Genomic DNA, 20,781 nt, shown 5'->3' with positions numbered 1-20,781 from the left:
AGGAATGGAAAAGGAAAGAGGAACGTGAAGCAGCGGGAGTCAAAGAGAAGGGTAGCAATACTTATGTCAGACAAGTGGACTTTTAGCCAAAATTCATCACAAGAAACAAAGAAGCTCACTTAGTATAACAAAAGGTCTATTTTGTTATGAAACTATAACAATTACATACATACCCATAGACACAGACAAAGCACATATTAACAGAACTAAAAAGAAACACTGATAGCCACAGAGCTAATAATAGCAGGAGACTTGATACCTCACTTTCAGCAATGTACAGATCATCCAGACAGGAAATCAATGGGGGAACAGTAGACGTTAACTCTCAGACCAAAAAGAACATTCTAATAATAGCCAAAAAAACATGGTCTTCTGAAGCATACATGAAACATTCTCCAAGATGCAGGATTGCTTAAATAATGCTTAACAAATATAAGAAGATTAAAGTCATATTAAGGAGATATTATTCTCCCTCCTGTCTTTACCCCTACTTGTTTCTGAAATGAGGCTCCAACCCAGAACCTTGTATATACCAGACAAATGCTTTGCTACCAGGCTACTTCCACCCCACCCTCATACTGGGTACCATGCTGAGTACAGAAAACAAAGGAAATTTTCGTGAATAATCCATGGGTGGAAGAAGAAGCAAGAAGGGAATCAAGACAAACAAAATGTAAACATAACACGCTCACATTTGGATGCAGGAGGAGTGCTAAGAGTGTATCAGAAATTGTAAACAACTATATTTAAAAAGAAAACATCTCAAACATCTCAACTCAAAGCTCAAGGAACCAGAAGTACAAACAAGGAACAAATACAGCAAAACTAGATAGATCACCAACAGCTAATGTATCCAATGAGAAGCTACAAGGAAAGATATTTAGTGATTAACTGACTTAATATGCACAATGACTTTTCTTCCAAATGGCAAGCATGTGTGTGCATGCACATGCGTGCGTGTGTCTGCTGGTGCTTTTATGATGGACAGAAGACAACTTGGAGGATTTGGTTCTCTCTTTCTACCACATGGGTTGCAGGGATGGAACTCAGGTTACCAGGCTTGGCACCTTTACCAGATGAGCCATCTCACCAGCCCTAGAAAATCTATTTTAAAAGACTATTGGGGGGTGGGGGGAGAACTCCTGTGTTTTACGTATTTCCAACAGTTCCTGAATTATTGGTAGGATGCTGCAACTTAGTCACATAGACCTTGTTGATATGTGTCGACAATTATATTAATTCACATCTTATAATTTATGTTATGTTAGGCATATCTACATAGTGAGAGCCTGTCTTTAAAAAAAAAAAAGAGTAAGGCTTTGGTTTACTTGTCATGGTATTCCTTGAGTATGGTCTGAAGCACTTTAACACAATGCTTTACACATTCGTTCTCAGTTTTTATATTGCACAGGACCCTCCAGCCTAATACACACAATGAAAAGAAAATCCTTCATGTCAGACAGACGGAAGGCTTAACAAATGGTGAATGGACGTTTATATAATCCCCTCAGTATTTCCATTTAATTCTCAGACAATGAAGCTCAGTGGAAAGACAGCTGCTTCTATTCGTGTTGGCAGTTCTCTGATGAAGTGAATTTGAATATTTGCATTACTGAGGGAACCAGACATAAACATTTTAAGAGCTTTGAAGTACTGTTTTGAGAACTTATATGTAGGTTCCTGGATAGTGTTCCACTGTTCACACTGAGGGTTTAATCATTATGGTAACACTCAGAGGTGAGCTGAGACTTGGGGTTATCTTTCTGAACACCATGGAATTTCTCAAGTAGTTTGACTTGAAAGTCAAGTTTATTTATCAAATTTTTGGCTTCCTCAAACCAAGCACTCATGATAAGATTCAATATTTTCTGCCATTTCACAGAGCAAATGCAGTAATACAGTCAAGTGATCAGCTATAAAGGTAACAGAGGTTTGCCCCTGGGGATTTGTCCCTAAAGGACTTTGTACAAGTCAATACGTTTTGTTAGGGAACAGCAGTAGTAACCATGAAATTGAAATTTGTCACTGCCCTATAGTGTAAAAATGCTTTACCAGAGTACAGTTCTTCCATCTAATGTTTGTGTCACTGCTTGTATCATCTAAACACAAAACAAGAGCCTGCAGGAGGTCCACTAACATTTCCAAAGCACCATGCCTGCCTGTCCACTGAGAACAGAAATAGCCTGCAGTTCTTGACCCCTTTCTTCAATGTTCTGAAAAAGAATAGATATTATACTTCAAAGTTCTGAAAGCAATCGAAGCAATCAATGTAAAAAGGAACAACTCTACCAATTGTTCTTAATGTAACAGATAACCCACCCATCCCCAACTCAAGACTTTGTCAACAGTAGACTTACAGCAAAGGAGAGCAAAGTGTGGGTAGCTGTGGGATATTTCTCTAAAAATCTAGAAACCACAAATTTTATTTAGGGAGAAAAATTCGCTGGGCGTATTTTAAGCCTGGTCATAACAACACTCCACATTTAGTTCCCACTTCTCAGTTATCATAGTGCAAAATTTCACAGCTAGAGTTTTTATACTGGCTTCATAAAACAGGAAGCCCACAAATTCCTCTTTCAGATTATGAGATGCACTAGCCAACTTCGGCAGCAGTTGTAGGTAAGTCTTTGCCTGGTAAGTCTGCTACTCTTCTTGATAACAGAAAATAAGAGCTAGTCTTGCCTCCCCAAGGTTTGCTTCAGAATGAGGCTCTTATAGTTCTCTAGAAGGTTTCAGTGTTTTACAACACAACAATGAGGTAAATGTGTTCTCAAGGTGCTTCCCAGGACCTCTTCAGAAAGCATCCACTCCAGTAGTGCTTGAAGATTATCAAAGACATCTCCTGGGATTGTCAGGCTCAGCCCTTCCAGACATATGCTATCTTCTGCCATAAGAGTCAAATTTTCAGATAAAGATATTAAGTCTGTTCTCCTTCTCTTCCAAGTTGGATGTCTTTACCGTCATGGACATGCCCTTTTTTTGCAATGGAGCTCTGAGCACTGCTGTTTACATTTTGATCTTGTTCAGAAATCTTGTCAATTGTTTTCTATTCCATTGCTCTAACTTCATATTCACTAGTTTTTTTATTCATTTTTATTACACTTATTTTTTTGGGTGGCATACCACAGTGTACACGTGGAAGTCAGAAGACAACTTGTAGGAGCTGGAGGCCCTTTTTCATTTTCTGTGTCCACTACATGGCTTATTCCAATGACTGTTAAGATCAAATACTGTTAATACTGCATTATCATGAAAAATTGCCTATAAAGCCAAGTTCTATAGGTCAAAGAGGACTCAAAGTGTCTGGCATAAAATTATCAGTGTTTATTAAACTGATCAGATCATTTATTTTCAAAATCTCCTAAAATTCTCTACCCACTTCTGAAAGCTAGTTGGATGCCATGGGAACCTGAACAAGGCCAACCTGGACTGTGTGCTGTTTTGTGTACAATTGGAGCAGTACAGAATTTGAGTGCCATTGTGTGACTATTGATCCTCCCTACTTCCTCAAGGCAGCCTATCTAATTGAGGCCAGGGAGGAGGCCAACAGTGAATTATAGAGAAACAGAAATCCTCAGGTAACCATAATAATAAATAATAAACAAAAGGATTAGATTTGTAATCACAATAAACAAAAACCCTGAACACATTTGAAGGTGATATCTATATGAATTTAAAGAAAAATCAATGCCAACCTTTATAAAATTAAAGAAATGAGAATTTTCCAAACTCCTTTGAAAAGGTCAGTATTACCTCCATACCAAAGCCAAGAAAAGATTACAAGAGAGCATCCCTGATGCATTTAGATACAATAGTCTGCAACAAATACCAACAAACTGTGGTGGTATTGTGTTCCCCAAAATATTGTGCACCCTAATAAACTTATCTGGAGTCAGGGACAGAACAGCCGCAATATTAAACAAAGAGTGGTAGCACAGGCCTTTAACCCTAGCATTCCAGAGGCAGAGATCCATCTGCTCAAGGATACCGCCACGCACGGTGACTCATGCCTTTAATCCCAAGGAATGATGGGAGAAAACAGAAAGGTATATAAGGCGTGAAGACCAGAAACTAGAAGCTTTTGGCTGGTTAAGCTTTTAGGCTTTGGAGCAGCAGTTCAGCTGAGATTCATTTGGATAAGACTCAGAGGCTTCCAGTCTGAGGAAAAAGGATAGGCTAAGAAACTGGCAAGGTGAGGAAGCTGTGGCTTGTTCTGCTTCTCTGATCTTCCAGCATTCACCCCAATACCTGGCCCCAGGTTTGTTTTTATTAATAAGACCTGTTAAGATTCCTGCTACAACAAACCAAATTCACACTTAAAAGAGCAAGTGTATCCACAGAGGCAAATCAGGAGCAACATAAAAGATGCTTACTCTCTAAACTCCTATGGAACGTGATTTGGGTAGCCACAGAGAAATTAAGAAAAAAAAAGAGAAAAAAGAAAAAGGGGGAAAAAAAAAGAAAGAAATCTAAATCAGAAAAGAAGATACACTGTTTCTGTTTGGATTTGATATGATCATACATACAGAAAACCCTAAAGAAATCATCAAAGATTTGATGGTACTAATAAGAAGATACCTGATAAAGCCAAAGGGCACAAAACCAACAAACAAAAATTACATGTGTATACACTAGCAAACCGTCCCTTAAAGAAACTAAATAACCCCATCTACAATAGTATCAAAATAGGAATAGCCAGTCACAGGGGTAAAGGCTTGTGCAATTTTCTATAAAACTTTAAGACACTGATGAAAACAATATGTATAGTGTAAAATGGAACAATATCCTATGTTCATGGACTGGAAGAATTAATTTTGCTATTAAAGTCCACACAGCACAAAATGATCCACAGATTCAATGGAGTCCCTATAAAAATTCCCATGTCGTCTTTTTACAGAGCAAGATAAAGTACTCTTAAGATTATTTTCGGAACTGAAAATACTTATAACATGTGAAATTATCTTGGGAAAGAAGAACAAACCTAAAGGTATCACATTTCCTGCCTCAAAACTATGGATCTATCATAAACATAACAGCAGGATACTTGCTCATAAGCATAATTATGTCTATCTTTAATAATTTTCTAATCAGATCTCCGATAAGGGATAATAACTAAAATACATAAGGTACTTGTGGCAAAATATACAGTCTGACTAGAAATAGAAAAAGGACTTAGACAGTTTCCAAACAAAATATACAAATGGCCAACAGGTACATAAAAAGGTGCTTAAATCACTACCTGTGATAGAAAAACAAATCAAAATTGTCATGTATCTTCTCACACTTGTTAGGGTAGTTATAAGAGAGTCACTATATCCCAATCCACAATTCAGGCAGAAGCCCCCTGCTCTATTGGTACCCTAAACTCCAGATAAGACCCAGCCCACAGACCACTATCACTTTCTCAGCGCCTACCCAGCTTTCCTCCAACTGCCCCCATCCCCTAACCACCAAATCCCAACTCAGGGAAAAGCCCCCTGCTCTACCAGAGGCTACACAGGTACCCAGAACCCTAGGTAAAACCCCAATGGCAAACTACCAACCCTTCCTCACAGTGTGGCAGAACACCAACACTTCCTCCAAGTCAGCCCAGCCTTCCTCCCAACAGTGCCCCACCCCCATGCCTGCCCTCATTACCATATCCCAGTCTACAATTCTAGCAGAAGCCCCTTGCTCTACCAGAGGCCACACTGGTTCCCAGGACCCCAAATCTCCAGAGGCAATGCTGGCACCCAGAACCCTAGAGGTCAAGCAGGTTTCCAAAACCCCAGCAGAGGCACCCTACTAGACCAGAGGACTCAGAGGTCACCAGGACCACAAGCCATTCAGGCCAGAGAGAGACAGAAAGGAAGGGAAAACACACCCATCCAACAAAGACAAACTTAGAAATCAGCACCTAAATCTATAATTACCCTAAACCCAGATGCCTAGAGGCCAGCATAAAAACACAATCAACAACAGCCAGGGCAATATGGCACCACTAGAGCCAAGATAATCTACTACAGCAAACACTGAATATTCCAACACAGTGGAAGCACAGGAAAATGACCTTAAAATCAACTTTATGAAGATGATCGATGTCCTTAAGGAGGAAATGAATGAATAAATTGCCTAAAGAAATCCAGGAAAACAAACAAACAATGGTAGGAAATGAAAGATCCCTTAAAGAAAGCCAAGAAACAATAAACAAACAGGTAAAGGAACAAATAAAACTATTCAAGAGCTGAAAATGGAAATAGAAGAAATAAAGGAAACACGAACTAAGGAGATCCTGGAGATGGAAAATCTCGGTAAGTGAACAGGAACTAGAGATGCAAGTATCACCAAGAGAATACAAGAGATGGAAGAGAGAATCCTAGGTGTAGAAAATACAATACAACAAACTGATATATCAGTCAAGGAAAATGTTAAATCTAAAAAATTCTTGACGCAAAACATCCAGGAAATCTGGGATACGGTGAAAAGACCAAACCTAAGAATAATAGGAATAGAGGAAGAATCACAGCTCAAAGACCCAGAAAATACTTTCCACAAAATCATAGGAGAAAATTTTCCTCATCTTAAGAAGGGCATGCCTATAAAAGTACAAGAAGCTTACAGAACACAAAATAGACTGGACCCGAAAAGAAAGATGTCTCCCACCTCCCCGCCACCACCACATAATAATCAAAACACTAGACATACAGAACAGAGAAAGAATATTAAAAGCAGGTAAAAAGGTAAAGTAACATAAAAATGTAGACCAATTAGAATTACACCCAACTTACGAAGAGAGTCTGAAAGCCAGAAGATTCTGGACAGATGTCTTGAAGACTCCAAGACTACAGATGCTAGCCAAGACTACTATACCCATCAAAACTTTCAATAATCATAGATGGAGAAAATAAGATATTTCATGATGAAGTCAAATTTAAACAATATCTATTCACAAGTCTAGACCCAACTAGAAGGAAAACTCCAACCCAAGGAGGTTAAGTACACCCATGAAAACAGAAAATAATCTCACACTAGCAAAAAACCAAAAGAAGGAAAGCATGCGCGCACATACACATACACACATGCATACACACACACACACACACACACACACACACACACACACACACACACAGAGAGAGAGAGAGAGAGAGAGAGAGAGACAGACAGACAGACAGACAGACAGACAGACTACCACCACCACCACCACCACCACCACCACCACCACCACCAAAATAACAATAATTGGGCATTAATATCTCTCAATATCAATGGATTCAACTCACCAATAAAAAGACTAACAGAATGGATTGGAAAACAGAATTTATCCTTCTGCTACATACAGGAAACACACCTCATCATCAAAGTTAGACATTACCTCGGAATAAAGGGTTGGGAAAAGATTTTCTAAGCAAATGCACCCAAGAAGCAAGCTGGTATAGCTATTCTAATATCTAACAAGATAGACTTCCAACTAAATTAATCAAAAGAGATGGGGAAGGACACTTCATATCATCAAAGGAAAAAATCCACCAAGATGATGTCTCAGTTCTTGACATCTATGCCCCAAATGCAAGGACACCAACATTTGTAAAAGAAACATTAATAAAGCTTAAATCACATATTAAACCCCATACATTAATAGAGACTTCAATACCCCACTCTCACCAATGTACATAAATTCAGACATAAGCTAAACAGAGAAATAATGGAGCTAACAGACATTATGACTCAAATGGGCCTCACAGATATCTACAAAGCATTTCACCTAAACACCAAAGGCTATACCTTCTTCTTACCACCTCACAGAACATTCTCCAAAATTGACCACATACTCCATCACAAACCAAGTCTCAAGAGATACAAGAAAACTGAAATAACTCCCTGTAGCTGTCAGACTACCACAGATTAAAGTTGGATTTCAGAAACAACACACAGCCTACAAACTCATGGAAACTAAACAACTCTTTTTAGAATGACTACTTGAACAAGGCAGAAATAAAGAAAAATTAAGGACTTCTTAGAATTCAATGAAAATGAATGTACAGTACATCCAAAATGGGACACAATGAAAATGGTGCCATGAGGAAAGATCATAGTACTAAATGACTTCATAAAGAAATTGCAGAGATCTCATACTAGAAACTTAAGACCACACCTGAAAGCTCTAGAACAAAAACAAGCATGCACATCAAGAGGAGAAGAGGGCAGGAAATAATGAAACTGAAGGCTGAATAAAATTAATGATATAGAAACAAAGAGAACAATACAAAGAATCAATGAAACAAAGAGTTTGTTCTTTGAGGAAAAGCAACAAGACAGACAATCTCTTATCCAAACTAACTAAAAGGCAGAAAGAGAATATCCAAATTAAAAAGATCAGGGATAAAAAGGGAGATGTAACAACACACACTGAGAAAATCCAGAGAATCATTAGGTCATACTTCAAAAACCTATCCTCAACAAAATTGGAAAAATCTAAAAGAAATGGACAAATATCTTGATAGATACCACTTAAAAAGTTAAATCAAGACCAGATAAGCAATTTAATAGACCTATAACCCCTAAGGAAATAGAAGCAGTCATTAAAAGTCTCCCAACCAAAAGAAAGCCTGGGCCAGACAGCTTTAGTGCAGAATTCCACCAGACGTTCAAAGAAGAGCTAATACTAATACTCCTCAAATTATTCCACAATAATTTATTCCAAAAAAAGAAACAGAAGAAACATTGCCAAATTCATCTTATAAGGCCACAGTCATCCTGATTCCCAAACCACACAAAGACCCAACTAAGAAAGAGAATTACATATCAATTCTCCTCATGAACATTGATGCAAAAATACTCGATAAAATGCTTACAAACTGAATCCAAGAACACACCAGAAAGATCATCCATCAGGGTCAGGTGGGCTTGACCCCAAAGATGCAGGGTTCAACATACAAAATTAATGTAATCTACCATACAAACAAACTGAAAGAAAAAATGCACGTGATCATCTCATTAGATGCTAAAAAAGCCTTTGACAAAATACATCCCTTCATGATTAAAAAGTCTTGGAGTGATCAGCGATACAAAGGACATACCTAAACATAATAAAGGCAAGTCTATAGCCAACATCAAATTAAATGGAGAGAAACTCAAAGCAATTCCACTAAAATCAGGAGCAAGACAAGGCTGTCCACTCTCTGTATACTTATTCAATATAGTACTTGATGTTCTAGCTAGATCAGTAAGACAACTAAAGGAGATCAAGGGGACACAAACTGGAAAGGAAGAAATCAAAGTATTGCTATTTGCAGATAATATGATAGGTATACTAGGGACCCCAAGAATTCTACCAGAGAACTCCTACAGCTGATAAACACCTTCAGTTTAGTGGCTGGATATAAGATTAACTCAAAAAGAAAAATCAGTAGCCCTCCTATATTCAAATGACAAATGGGCTGAGAAAGAAATCAGAGAAACAACACCCTACACAATAGCTATAAATAATATAAAATATCTTGGAGTAACTCTAACCAAGCAAGGGAAAGACCTATTTGTCAAGAACTTCAAGTCTTTGAAGAAAGAAATTGAAGAAGCTATCAGAAGATGTATCAGTTGGAGTAACATAGTAAAAATGGCAACCTTACCAAAAGCAATCTGCAGATTCAATAAAATCCTCATCAAAATTCCAACACAATTCTTTACAGATCTTTACCTTCATATGGAAGAACAAAAACCCAGGATAACTGAAACAATCCTATACAAGAAAAGAACTTCCAGAGGTATCATCATCCCTGATTTCAAGCTGTACTACAGAGCTATAGTAATAGAAACCACATAGCATTGGCATAAAAACAGACTGGTCAATCAACAGAATCAAATCAGAGACCCAGAACTAAATCCACCCACCTATGGACACCTGATTTTTTTAGAAAGAAGCCAAAATTATAAAATGGAAAAAAGAAAGCATCTTCAAGAAATGCTGCTGGTCTAACTAGATGTCACTATATAGAAGACTCCAAACAGATCCATATCTATCACCCTGCATAAAACTCAAGTTCAAGAGTATCAAAGACCTCAACATAAAACCAGATACACTGAATCTGACAGAAGAAAAAGTGAGTCTTGAACACATTGTCACAGGAGACAACTTCCTGAACAGAACACCAATAGCACAGGCACTAATATCAACAATTAATAAAAAGAACCCCATGAAACCGAAAAGTTTCTGTAAGGCAAAGGATACCATCAACAGAACAAAGCGGCAACCTATAGAATGGAAAAAGATTTTTACCAACTCCACATCTGACAGAGTGCTAATATCAAAAATATATGAAAAATTCAAGAAACTAGAAGTCAAGAAAGCAAATAATCCAATTTAGATAAAGATCTAAACAGAGATTTCCCAACGGAGGAATCTCAAATGGCCAAAAAACACTTTAAAGTTCAAAATCCTTAGCCATCAGAGAAATGCAATTCAATACTACTCTTGAGATTCCATCTTACACCTGTTGGAATGGTTAAGATCAAAAACACAAGTGACAGCTTATGCTAGAGAGGATATGGAGCAAGGAGAATACTCATCCACTGCTGGTGGGAGTACAAACTTGTACAGCTACTTTGAACATCAATATGATGATTTCTAAGAAATTTGGGAGTTGATCCACCTCAAGATCCAGCTATACTACTATTGGGCATATACCCAAAGAATGCTCAATCATACCACAAGGACATTTGCTCAACTATGTTTACAGAAGCTTTATTCATAATAGCCAGAACTTGGAAACGACCTAGATACCCTTCAACTGAAGAATGGATAAAGAAAATGTGGTACATTTACACAATGGAGTATTACTCAGCTGTTAAAAATAAATAACATCATAAAATTTACAAGTAAATGGATGGAACATGAAAAAATTCATCCTGAGTGAGATAACCCAGACCCAGAAAGACAAACATGGTATGTACTTACTTATAAGTGGATATTAGCTGTAAAGTACAGGATAACCAGGCTACAATCCACAGCCCCAGAGAGGCTAAGTAATAAGGTGGGCTTGGGGGAATGCATGAATCTTCCTGAGAAGGCAAAATAGATTTCGTGGGTGGACTGGGGGTAGTGTGTATAGAAACAGGAATTATAGGTGGGGGAGAGAGAACTAGAAGAGACGACTGAAACTGGGGGATTTGGGGGTTAAGGTAGATACCTAATGCAGTGGAAACTACCAGGAATCTATAAGGGTGAACCTAGCTAATACTCCTAGTACTAGGGGATACAAAGCCTGAACTGGCCATCTTTTATAACCAGGCAAGGCTTCCAGTAGAGGGAGGAAATGAAGGAGGGGAAACTTCGGTAAAGATGTAATATATATGTATGTATATAATTGTGTGTGTGTGTGTGTGTGTGTGTGTGTGTGTGTGTGTGTGTGTATGTGTGTACAATCACAGGATCTGGGAGACTAATGCAGGAGAATCATGAGCTTGAGGCCAACCTGAGGTACATAAAGAATGCCTGTTGCAAACAAAACAAACAAAAACAGAGGGAAGGGGGAGGAGAGGAGAGGGGTCAGGAAGGGAGGGTAGGGTTAGGGAAGAGAAAATAAGTACTGGAGGGAGTACAGAGAAAAGGGAACCCTTGTAATGTTCTTGGGAGTATAAATTGGCAAAAACACTTAAAGATACAACTACAGAACTCACACCCAATCCCACTTGTGAGTAAATATCGAAATGAAATGAAATCGATGTATTGACCCATACCAGCATTATTCATAATAGCTAATCTACAGCAACAATCTAAGTGTCTCTTAACTGATGATTAGATACACACACACACACACACACACACACACACACACATTATAAAAATCCATAAAAAGGAAAGGAAAAGAAGACATGAAGTTGGGAGAGGGATCTGTTAGGGAATCTGGGTGTTGAAGATGAGAAATGGTGGACAGAGACGATCATATAACATTGTATATGAAACTGTCAATGAATTTTTTAAAAGGAAAAGAAATCAAGCCACTTCTAGCATCATGAATAAATCTGTAGGGTATTATGCTATGTGAAATGAGCCAGTGAGAGAAAAACAAATACTGTAATGTGTTTACTTAGAGATAAAACTTCAACCTCATATAAACATAGTGAGCCTAGGGTTAGAAAGCAGGAAAAATGAGAAGGTATTGTCAACTGGTACAAACATTCAGTTATGAGAAAAAATAAGTTCTAGATACCTAAAGTACTGGCACTGGTTAGTAGTGTTTTGTTTGTTTGAAACTTGTAAGACAGCACATATGTACATCTACACATATTAACAACACACACACACACATGCATGTTAATGGTGTAGTAAAAGATATGTTCACCCATTTACCATTTAACTGTGGTAATAATTACACAATCTGTATGCATATTAAACAAATTGTTAAAAGTATACAACTTGTACATTCACAATTTGGGTTTTAGCAGTTGGATCCAAAGCTGAGCACTTCTAGGGAAGTGTTCTAACATTGAGCTACAGCCGAAATCCATCATTTATCAGTAAATTATATGCCTCAGTAAAGTCCCTAAGAGTTTTTCCCTTAACTGTTGCCTAAACAAAAAAGTAAGAGAGGTTCAGAGAAATAGAAACAAGAAATCGATATATTAACACTTCCACAGATTTTTCAGGGAAAAAAAAAAACTGTTACTTCAGAGATAACTTACGTACCATAATTTTGGCTACTGCAAAAAATAAAACAGGTAACAATTATACAATAAATTAAGATGTAAATAAAGAAAGACACTAGCTTTACTGTATATAAGAACTCTTAGTGGTATTTTCTCTAATACTCTGTGAATCATAGTGTTAAGAAAGAGCAAGAGGAAGGGAGGGAGGGAGGGAGAGGGGGAGGGAGGGAGGGAGGGAGGGAGAGACAGACAGACTGACTGACTGACTAAGGAAAATAAAAATGGGGGTTTTATGACATACAAAGCCCAGCAGGGGGACACACAGAAGTCCACTTCAGTTCTTGTACTTTAAGAATTTTAAAATGGCCAGTATGAGGATATTTTCTATATGATACAAATGCTTCCTGTTTATATATTCACTGTTTTAAAGATTGTGTCTCTAATGTGTTGCTGTTTGCTCGTTATTTGTATTGCTGTATTCTAATCTGTATTCCTGGAATTAAATTACTTACCTGTGCTTTCTCCAAGATTCATTATACTTTCTATTTAAGTCAATATAAGAAATGGACCTGTTTCCTTTACTTTACATTTTGTTTTCAGTGAAATATCATTATTTAATATCCACTAAATGGCAATGCCAGGACTCATGATATTTATTTAAAAGTTCAACTAACAAAAAATCATAATGGTAATTTACAAATATTTATCATGGGCTTATTTATTGTATTCATTTTAAATTCATACACATAATTAGAAAAGCATATGTACAAATTATATTTACAAAATAATTTAAAATTATTTTCATTTAGAAAAGACTTGAGAATTAAATTCTCATCAAGTAATTTAACTAAATCATTTGAGTAACCATTTCATCAGAAGTCAATATTCAAATTTTAGTTTTATACCACATAATCTACTTATATCAAATTTTGTTTTAAACTGCATTTTTCTATAAAACTGCAATAAGCAAACCACAGAAACACAAAGGCCTGTTTAATAGAAGCTTGGAATAGAGAATCAGCTTTCAGGTAGAAGCCTATTAAGCATAGAATTAGTTAACAGTTGGCCTAATGGCCTAAGTACGGCCTTATTACTAGCTAGGGTAAAAATTTTAAAGAGACTGCCTAGTTTGAGGCCTAAAAATTCATCCCTTTAAATCCATACTATCCTATTTCTATAAACCAATACTGTTAAATTATTCTAGGACACTGAGAATTTGTTTGTATTTTCACTTAAAATAGGAGGTCAATCTTTCAAAATCACTGTAATATTGTTGATGATGTCAATATATGTGACTCTCTTATTTGTATGGGGTAATTCATTCCTCTTCACAGCAGTAGCTTGTACTCACACAATCATTTTTCTCTTATTGGTCACTAATAAGGCAGTAATTCCCATGAGAGTCCTATTGAGAACACAGGTTTTTAACTATAATAAGCCAAAGGATGTTCCACTTTATTTAGAATGATCCTCATGTACATTTCACCTGCAGAAACACTAACACCAAAATGTTTCCTTTCCTATAGATGATAAACTGCTTATCATTAGAAATGTGTAAAAAGGAGAAACAAATTTAGATAGGCAGATACTAGGCACATCTCTCTAAAAAAATAAACAGAACAATTAGCAGAATATTCTCCTTTACTTAAAACCTGTTAACTTTTCATTAGAAACCCTTCCAAGGTGCTATTTTTAAGTCTGTAATGTTTGGAAATAAGAGACATTAATGGGAGCCTCGGTGTGAATTCCAGTACACTGTAATATGAATCCACACACTCTTCTTCAAATACTGATTGGTAAATGGACTCTGACAGGAGACACTTTCAAGTACTTATAACTGACACCACTAGGTATCAAATAACCTACCACTCTTAAACACAGTACCACTGACCAATCAGCACACAAATTAGAAAAAGTCTCAATGTCTCATTCATAAATTATAATCTTTATGAAATCCAAATGAAGCTTGTAGGGACACAGTACCTTTCATGATGTCCTAAATCCAAAAGAATTTCATCTGCATGTCTTTGGAGTTCATTTCCTTCTAAATTTTTTAATTTCTTCAATTCACTTTGTAGAAAAAACCAGAGCTCTTTAGCTCCATTTTCAATCCTCCTTCTTAAGATTTCATGATCCTTCCCTAGACCTGCAGGGAATAGAAAGTATGAGTATTTCTAACATTTTGGTAAGAGGAATTTTCAAAATTTATGCTAAAGTCTCCATGTTAAAATGGAAAAGAAAGTGCATAATCACATACCATTCCTGGCTTGTTTCTTGTAATTTTCAATCTGTTCTTTGGCCTTAATAAGCTGTTCTTCTAAAACACGGACTCTTCCTGTAGCTGTCCCCTGATCAATAGGGCCTTCCGGTATTCTGTAGTTCAGAGATGGAAAAGTGAACGTTTGCCTGTTTTATTACACAAGAAAACACATGTTTACTTTGCTAAACCATACTTTCTAGTATCGCTATACATTAAGCATACCAAAAAGAACTACAAAGTGAATCTTTTCAACTGTACATGATTAATCATAAGAACTGGCATGAGAATGAACAAGACCAGAAATGAATTATATAGTTGAGATATCAGATCTCTTGAGAGCTCAGAAGTCTTTAGAGATGTTTCCTAAAATCTTTCTCCTGGGCTGGAGAGATGGCTCAGAGGTTAAGACTGCTCTTCCAGAGGTACTGAGTTCAATTCCCAGCAAACACATGGTAGCTCACAACCATCTGTAATGAGATCTGGTGCCCTCTTCTGTATACACAATAAATAAATAAGTATTTAAAAAAATTTAAAAAGGGCCAGGCAATGGTGGTGTATGCCTTTAATCCCAGCACTTGGGAGGCAGAGTCAGGTGGATCTCTGTGAGTTTGAGGCCAGCTTGGGCTACCAAGTGAGTTCCAGGAAAGGCACACAGGGAAACCCTGTCTCGAAAAAAAAAAAAAAAAATTCTCTTTATTTGGGGTGTCACCTTTGATGATAAAATTAGCAAAGATACAGGAGAAGAGTAAGTGACTTAGAGTAAGTGACATGCATCTGAAAGTTCTCTACAGAAACATCAAATATCAAAGAAAGCAATTCTGTTGAACCACCCTTGCATCCCTGGGATGAAGCCTACTTGATCATGGTGGATAATTGTTTTAATGTGTTCTTGGAGTCTGTTTGCCAGAATTTTATTGAGTATTTTTGCATCAATGTTCATGAGGGAAATCGATCTGTAGTTCTCTTTCTTTGTTGCATCTTTGTTTGGTTTAGAAATCAGGGTAATTGTAGCCTGATAGAAGGAGTTTGGTAATATACCCTCTGCTTCTATTGTGTGGAACAATTTAAAGAGTATTGGTATTATGTCTTCTTGGAAGATGTGGTAGAATTTTGCAGTGAAACCATCAGGTCCAGGGCTTTTTTTGGTTGGGAGACTTTTAATGATTGATTCTATTTCCTTAGGGGTTATTGCAGAGAAAAACAATGACATCATGAGGTTTGCAGGCAAATGGATGGATCTAGAAAAAAAATCATCCTGAGTGAGGTAACCCAGACTCAGAAGGACAAACATGGTATGTACTCACTCATAGGAGGATACTAGATGTAAAAAAAAGATGACTAGACTGCTACACAGCTCCAGGGAGGCTACCTAGAAAACGGGACCCTAGAAAGACACAGGGATCACCCAATGACAGAAAAATGGATGAGATCTACATGAACAACCTGGACGACAGTGAGAGTAATGAAGGGCAAGGTTTGAGGGAAAGAAAGCTTAGGGGAGCAGGAGATCCCAGCTGGATCAAGAACAGAAAGGGAGAATGAGGAATAACAGACCATGATCAATGAAGATCACATGAGAACAGGAATAGGCAGAGTGCTCGAGAAGTCCCCAGAAATCCACAATGATATATCCTCTGTAGACTGCTGGCAATGGTCGAGAGAAAGCCTGATCTGACCTAGTCTGGTGATCAGATGACTAAACACCCTAACAGTCGTGCTGGAACTCTCATCCAATAACTGATGTAAGTGGATGCAGAGATCCTCAGCCAGGCCCCAGGTGGAGCTCCAGGTGTCCAACTGTCGAGAAAGAGGAGACACTGCAAGAGTGTGAATTGTTGAATCCAAGATTGCAAAAAGCACAGGGACAAATAGTCAATCGAATGGAAGCACAAGAATTATGAACCAACGGCTGAGGAGCCCCCAGCTAGATCAGGCCCTCTGGATAAGTGAGACAATTGAATAGCTTGATGTGTTTGGGAGGCACCCAGACTGTGGGAGTGGGACCTGACCTTAGTGCATGAGCTGGCTGTTTGGAACCTTGGGCTTACATAGGGACACTTTGCTCAGTCTGGAAGGAGGGGACAGGACCTGCCTGTACTGAATCCACCAGGTTTAAATGAATCCCCAGGGGTGTCTTGGTCCTGGAGGACATGGGAATGGAGAGGAGGGGCTGAGGGGAAGGTAAGGGTGGAAGCGGGATGGGGGAGGACAGGGGAACCCATGGCTGATGTGTAAAATTAAAACACATAATAATAAAAAAAAAAGAAAAAAGAAAAAAAAGAAAGCAATTCTGCATTAATCTCAGTATCAGGTTAGATGGCTACTTCAACTTGTGAATTCACAACTAGCAATGGTTTTATAGGAAAGGGAAAGATAAGACAGAAGAGAAATATAGTAGAAAGCATGGAGATTGTCTCCTTTATTTCTGTCTGAAACCAACAAAACCATCCAGTAATATAAACTGTTGAAAAATAACACAGGAACTCCAGGATTTTCACTTATATTATCAACCTATCTGTTCTACTTCTTTCCAAACTTGACTAATTTCTAACATGCTTGCTTTTATGTGACTTTTACCAATACTCTGTACTCCATTTTGGCCTAAATACATAAATAAAACCTGGTGATGGGCTAATATTCCAAAGATATTTACATCTTCATTTCTGGAATTTACGAATACTACTTTATATGGCAAAAGAAAATCTGGAGTATGTGCTTAAGGATTCTGAGACCTGGAGACTGCCCAGTGAAGTCTAGGTGGGTGGTAAATGAAATCATGAATATCCACAGAAAAGAGAGAAATAGGGAGAATTTGCTACAGATGGGAAAGGGTATGTGGCTGCTTGCATTTAAGATGCAGGATGGATCTGGGAGTGAGAAATGCATCCTTTTGGAAACTGGAAAAGGAAACATTTTTCTCTTGGAGCGTCCCTGTGAAACACTGCCCTTAAACACCTTGGTTCCAGCTCAGTGGAAATCACTTCGGACTTCAGACTTCCAAAATGATAACAGAAAAAAAAAAAAAAAAAGCCTGTTATTTAAAGATAACAGCTTTCTGTATTTATCATTAACCCCATAGGAAACACACACATATTCTTTTTGCAAAATTCTGAATATTAAATAACGGGTTGATTCTTACTTGGAAGTCTAATTTAAAGAAGAAACTATATCTACTCGTACCATCACTGCCTTCCGTAGGAACTTACTATCTAAGTTACATGTGATGGGCCTAAACTGGGACAGCCACAGAGTCCTCAGGTACAAATGTGAAAAAACAGGTACTTTACCGCTTCTTAGATATGATACAGAACTAATGAGGCCAACTTCATTATTAATTACCTACAATAATTCAGAATGTCTTTCATGTTGAAGTTATTGTTTTACCTATAGTAATTAGAACTGTGCAGGAAACTGTATGCAACATCAGACAGAAGAATTAAAATAACCATCTACCATACATGTGTCTAAAGATATAGAATATTAATAAAAAGCTTTCGTTTGTATGTACACAAAGTGAACAATAGTAAAATGAAAATAAGTATATAACTGACTAATTTATAAGCACTTAAGTATGCATATACATAAACAAGATATGCACTGATATATAATTTTTAAAATCTGAACCATAATCCTTTTCAAAATTAAATGGTTCATTTCTCAGAAACCATGTAAAAAGAACAAAACAAACAAAAATCCTTCTAGCCCTTGAGATTTATTATAGAGGCACTGTGCCATGCACAGGGATGCTCATGATCAGAACACAATTTAGAGATAGAAAAATCCAAACAACACAAAGATTATCTCTGGGCTCTTCTTATCTCATTTTTTCCTATACTGCTGGAATAATGCCAGGAACAAAATAGACATTAAAAAATAATATTGCACTCTTTTCAGCAGATTTTCATCAAGTATTAAATCCAATCTAATCCTAATAAAATGGAATGGAAGTAGTGATTTACATCACATTATTATATATAATTATATAATCCAACTGTGAATACACTGTAGATAAAGAAAAAAGTAAAAGAAAGAAAGCATAAAGACTATTCCTCCAAAGCACCATCTATAAATGTTTATCTGCATGTACAGTTTTTTTAAACTTGAGAATGGAATAATCTCCTATCACATTCACTATAAAAAAGATACATAGGACTTCTATTTCCTACTTTGGTAACATTAAAAGAAACCAGATTTATTATCATGTCTGAAATTAATCAAAACCCAAACACACACACACTCTCTCTCTCTCTCTCTCTCTCTCTCTCTCTATATATATATATATATATATATATATATATATATATATATATATATATACCTGCGCGCGCGGCACAAACACACACACACATACACACAAAACCAAGATAGAGAGAGTGAATAAAAGAGATACAGAAGGGACACTCTAAGGAACAGAGCAATGGCTCAGTAGTTAAAAGCATCACTGCTGCTGAAGACATGGGTTTAATTCCCAGCATTCAGGTGGCGGCTCACAGCAGTGCATAGCTCCAGGTCCAGAGGATCTAACACCCTCTTCTAACCTCCCAGGGAACCAGACATACATGTGGGGCACAGACACACATGCAAACAAAGTACTCACATGTAAAATAAAATTTTTAAAAAGACAATATAAAAATATATTAAAAATACAGTAAGCCGGGCAGTGGTGGCACACATCTTTAATCCCAGCGCTTGGGAGGCAGAGCCAGAAGGATCTCTGTGAGTTCGAGGCCAGCCTGGTCTACAGAGCGAGATCCAGGACAGACTCCAAAACTACACAGAGAAACCCTGTCTGGGGGGAAAAAAAAAGAAAGAAAAAGAAAAAAATATAGTAAAGAACATAGTTGAATATACAGAGATGAAAATGCTAGAAATAAGAAACATAATAAATGGTGCTGGGGGTCAGCTTCGGCAGTTGGCAGTTGACAGGTTCCAGAGAGAAGGCAAGGAGTAGCCGAGGGAGGATTGAGCCAGGCCATGGTGAGTGGGGGAATCTTGCAGCCTGACTAACTAGCAGTCAGAATGTTTCCAGACATGTGCTTAACTTTTTCTCTTGCACATCTGGAGCCATAAGTTTAATCATCATTGATAAACCAAAGACAGAACAGAGTTATCTTTTACAATCATTTTCCCTCAAATTTTGTCATCATTGATAAATAATTATCTTTTATAATAATTTTTACTCATCAACCCCATAACCCAATGTTTAAGAATCCAGAGGCATATGATAGTTTGTTCTCAGGCTAGTAGCTGTTGTGACTTCGGGGATGCTAGACAGAAAGAAAATCTCCAAGCCAACCTTGGGCAGATTGCCGAGCAGTGTATTTTTAACTCTTAATGGTCAGAGTGCCCAAGAAAAATCCTCAGGCCAAAGCTGTTGCAGTTATTATTCAAATTCTGGCACAATACAATGTTTACATTTATCTTTATAGAATTTGTTTATATGTCTAATCTTGGCATTCTGTTGTTCCTTGGTCATAATACACCACAGTGGCTCTGTGCGAGCTAACTTTTCTAAGAAAGGGAGGTCCTGACACCTCACTCTTTTATCATCTTTTTACATCATTTTATGCCCATCAATATAAGTCTCTGTGTAGGGCAGAGGTAACTCCAGCTAATCTAACTTTGTTGCCTGTATATGCCACATAATCTTCTGAGCATATAGTAGGAAGAGGCTTGTAATCTGATCTATTGTCAACTTCTAGCCAAATCTTGTTGACTTTTTTGAGTTTACTTCATTTTGATTATCTTGCTTCAGAGTAAGTACAGGGACAGATGTTATAAGAATATCTCATAGCCTCATAAAGAGACCTCTGGCTACTTTACATGTGTCACAACCTCCAAGGTGTAAGGAAGACCTTCAAGTAGATAAGGCTATCTTTCTAAAAGCAATCTCTCTT

At 37.4% G+C, this 20,781-nt stretch overlaps 1 protein-coding gene across 4 annotated transcripts in view; it reads right to left on the bottom strand.

Annotated features, from left to right (window-relative positions):
- Positions 1-20,781, bottom strand: part of Fut8 (fucosyltransferase 8) — a 224,399-nt gene that overhangs the window by 79,023 nt on the left and 124,595 nt on the right. For all 4 annotated transcript variants that reach the window (XM_036206454.1, XM_036206453.1, XM_036206456.1 and 1 more), the window contains 2 exons: positions 14,882-14,997; positions 14,608-14,770 (listed from right to left, as the gene is read on the bottom strand). In XM_036206454.1, the coding sequence (XP_036062347.1) occupies positions 14,608-14,770; positions 14,882-14,997 (279 nt within the window). The remainder of the gene's footprint in view (positions 1-14,607; positions 14,771-14,881; positions 14,998-20,781) is intronic.

Source organism: Onychomys torridus, chromosome 14 (genome assembly GCF_903995425.1).
Source record: "Onychomys torridus chromosome 14, mOncTor1.1, whole genome shotgun sequence".
NCBI classification, from domain to species: Eukaryota; Metazoa; Chordata; class Mammalia; order Rodentia; family Cricetidae; genus Onychomys; species Onychomys torridus.
This window is presented reverse-complemented; position numbering and strand designations above follow the sequence as displayed.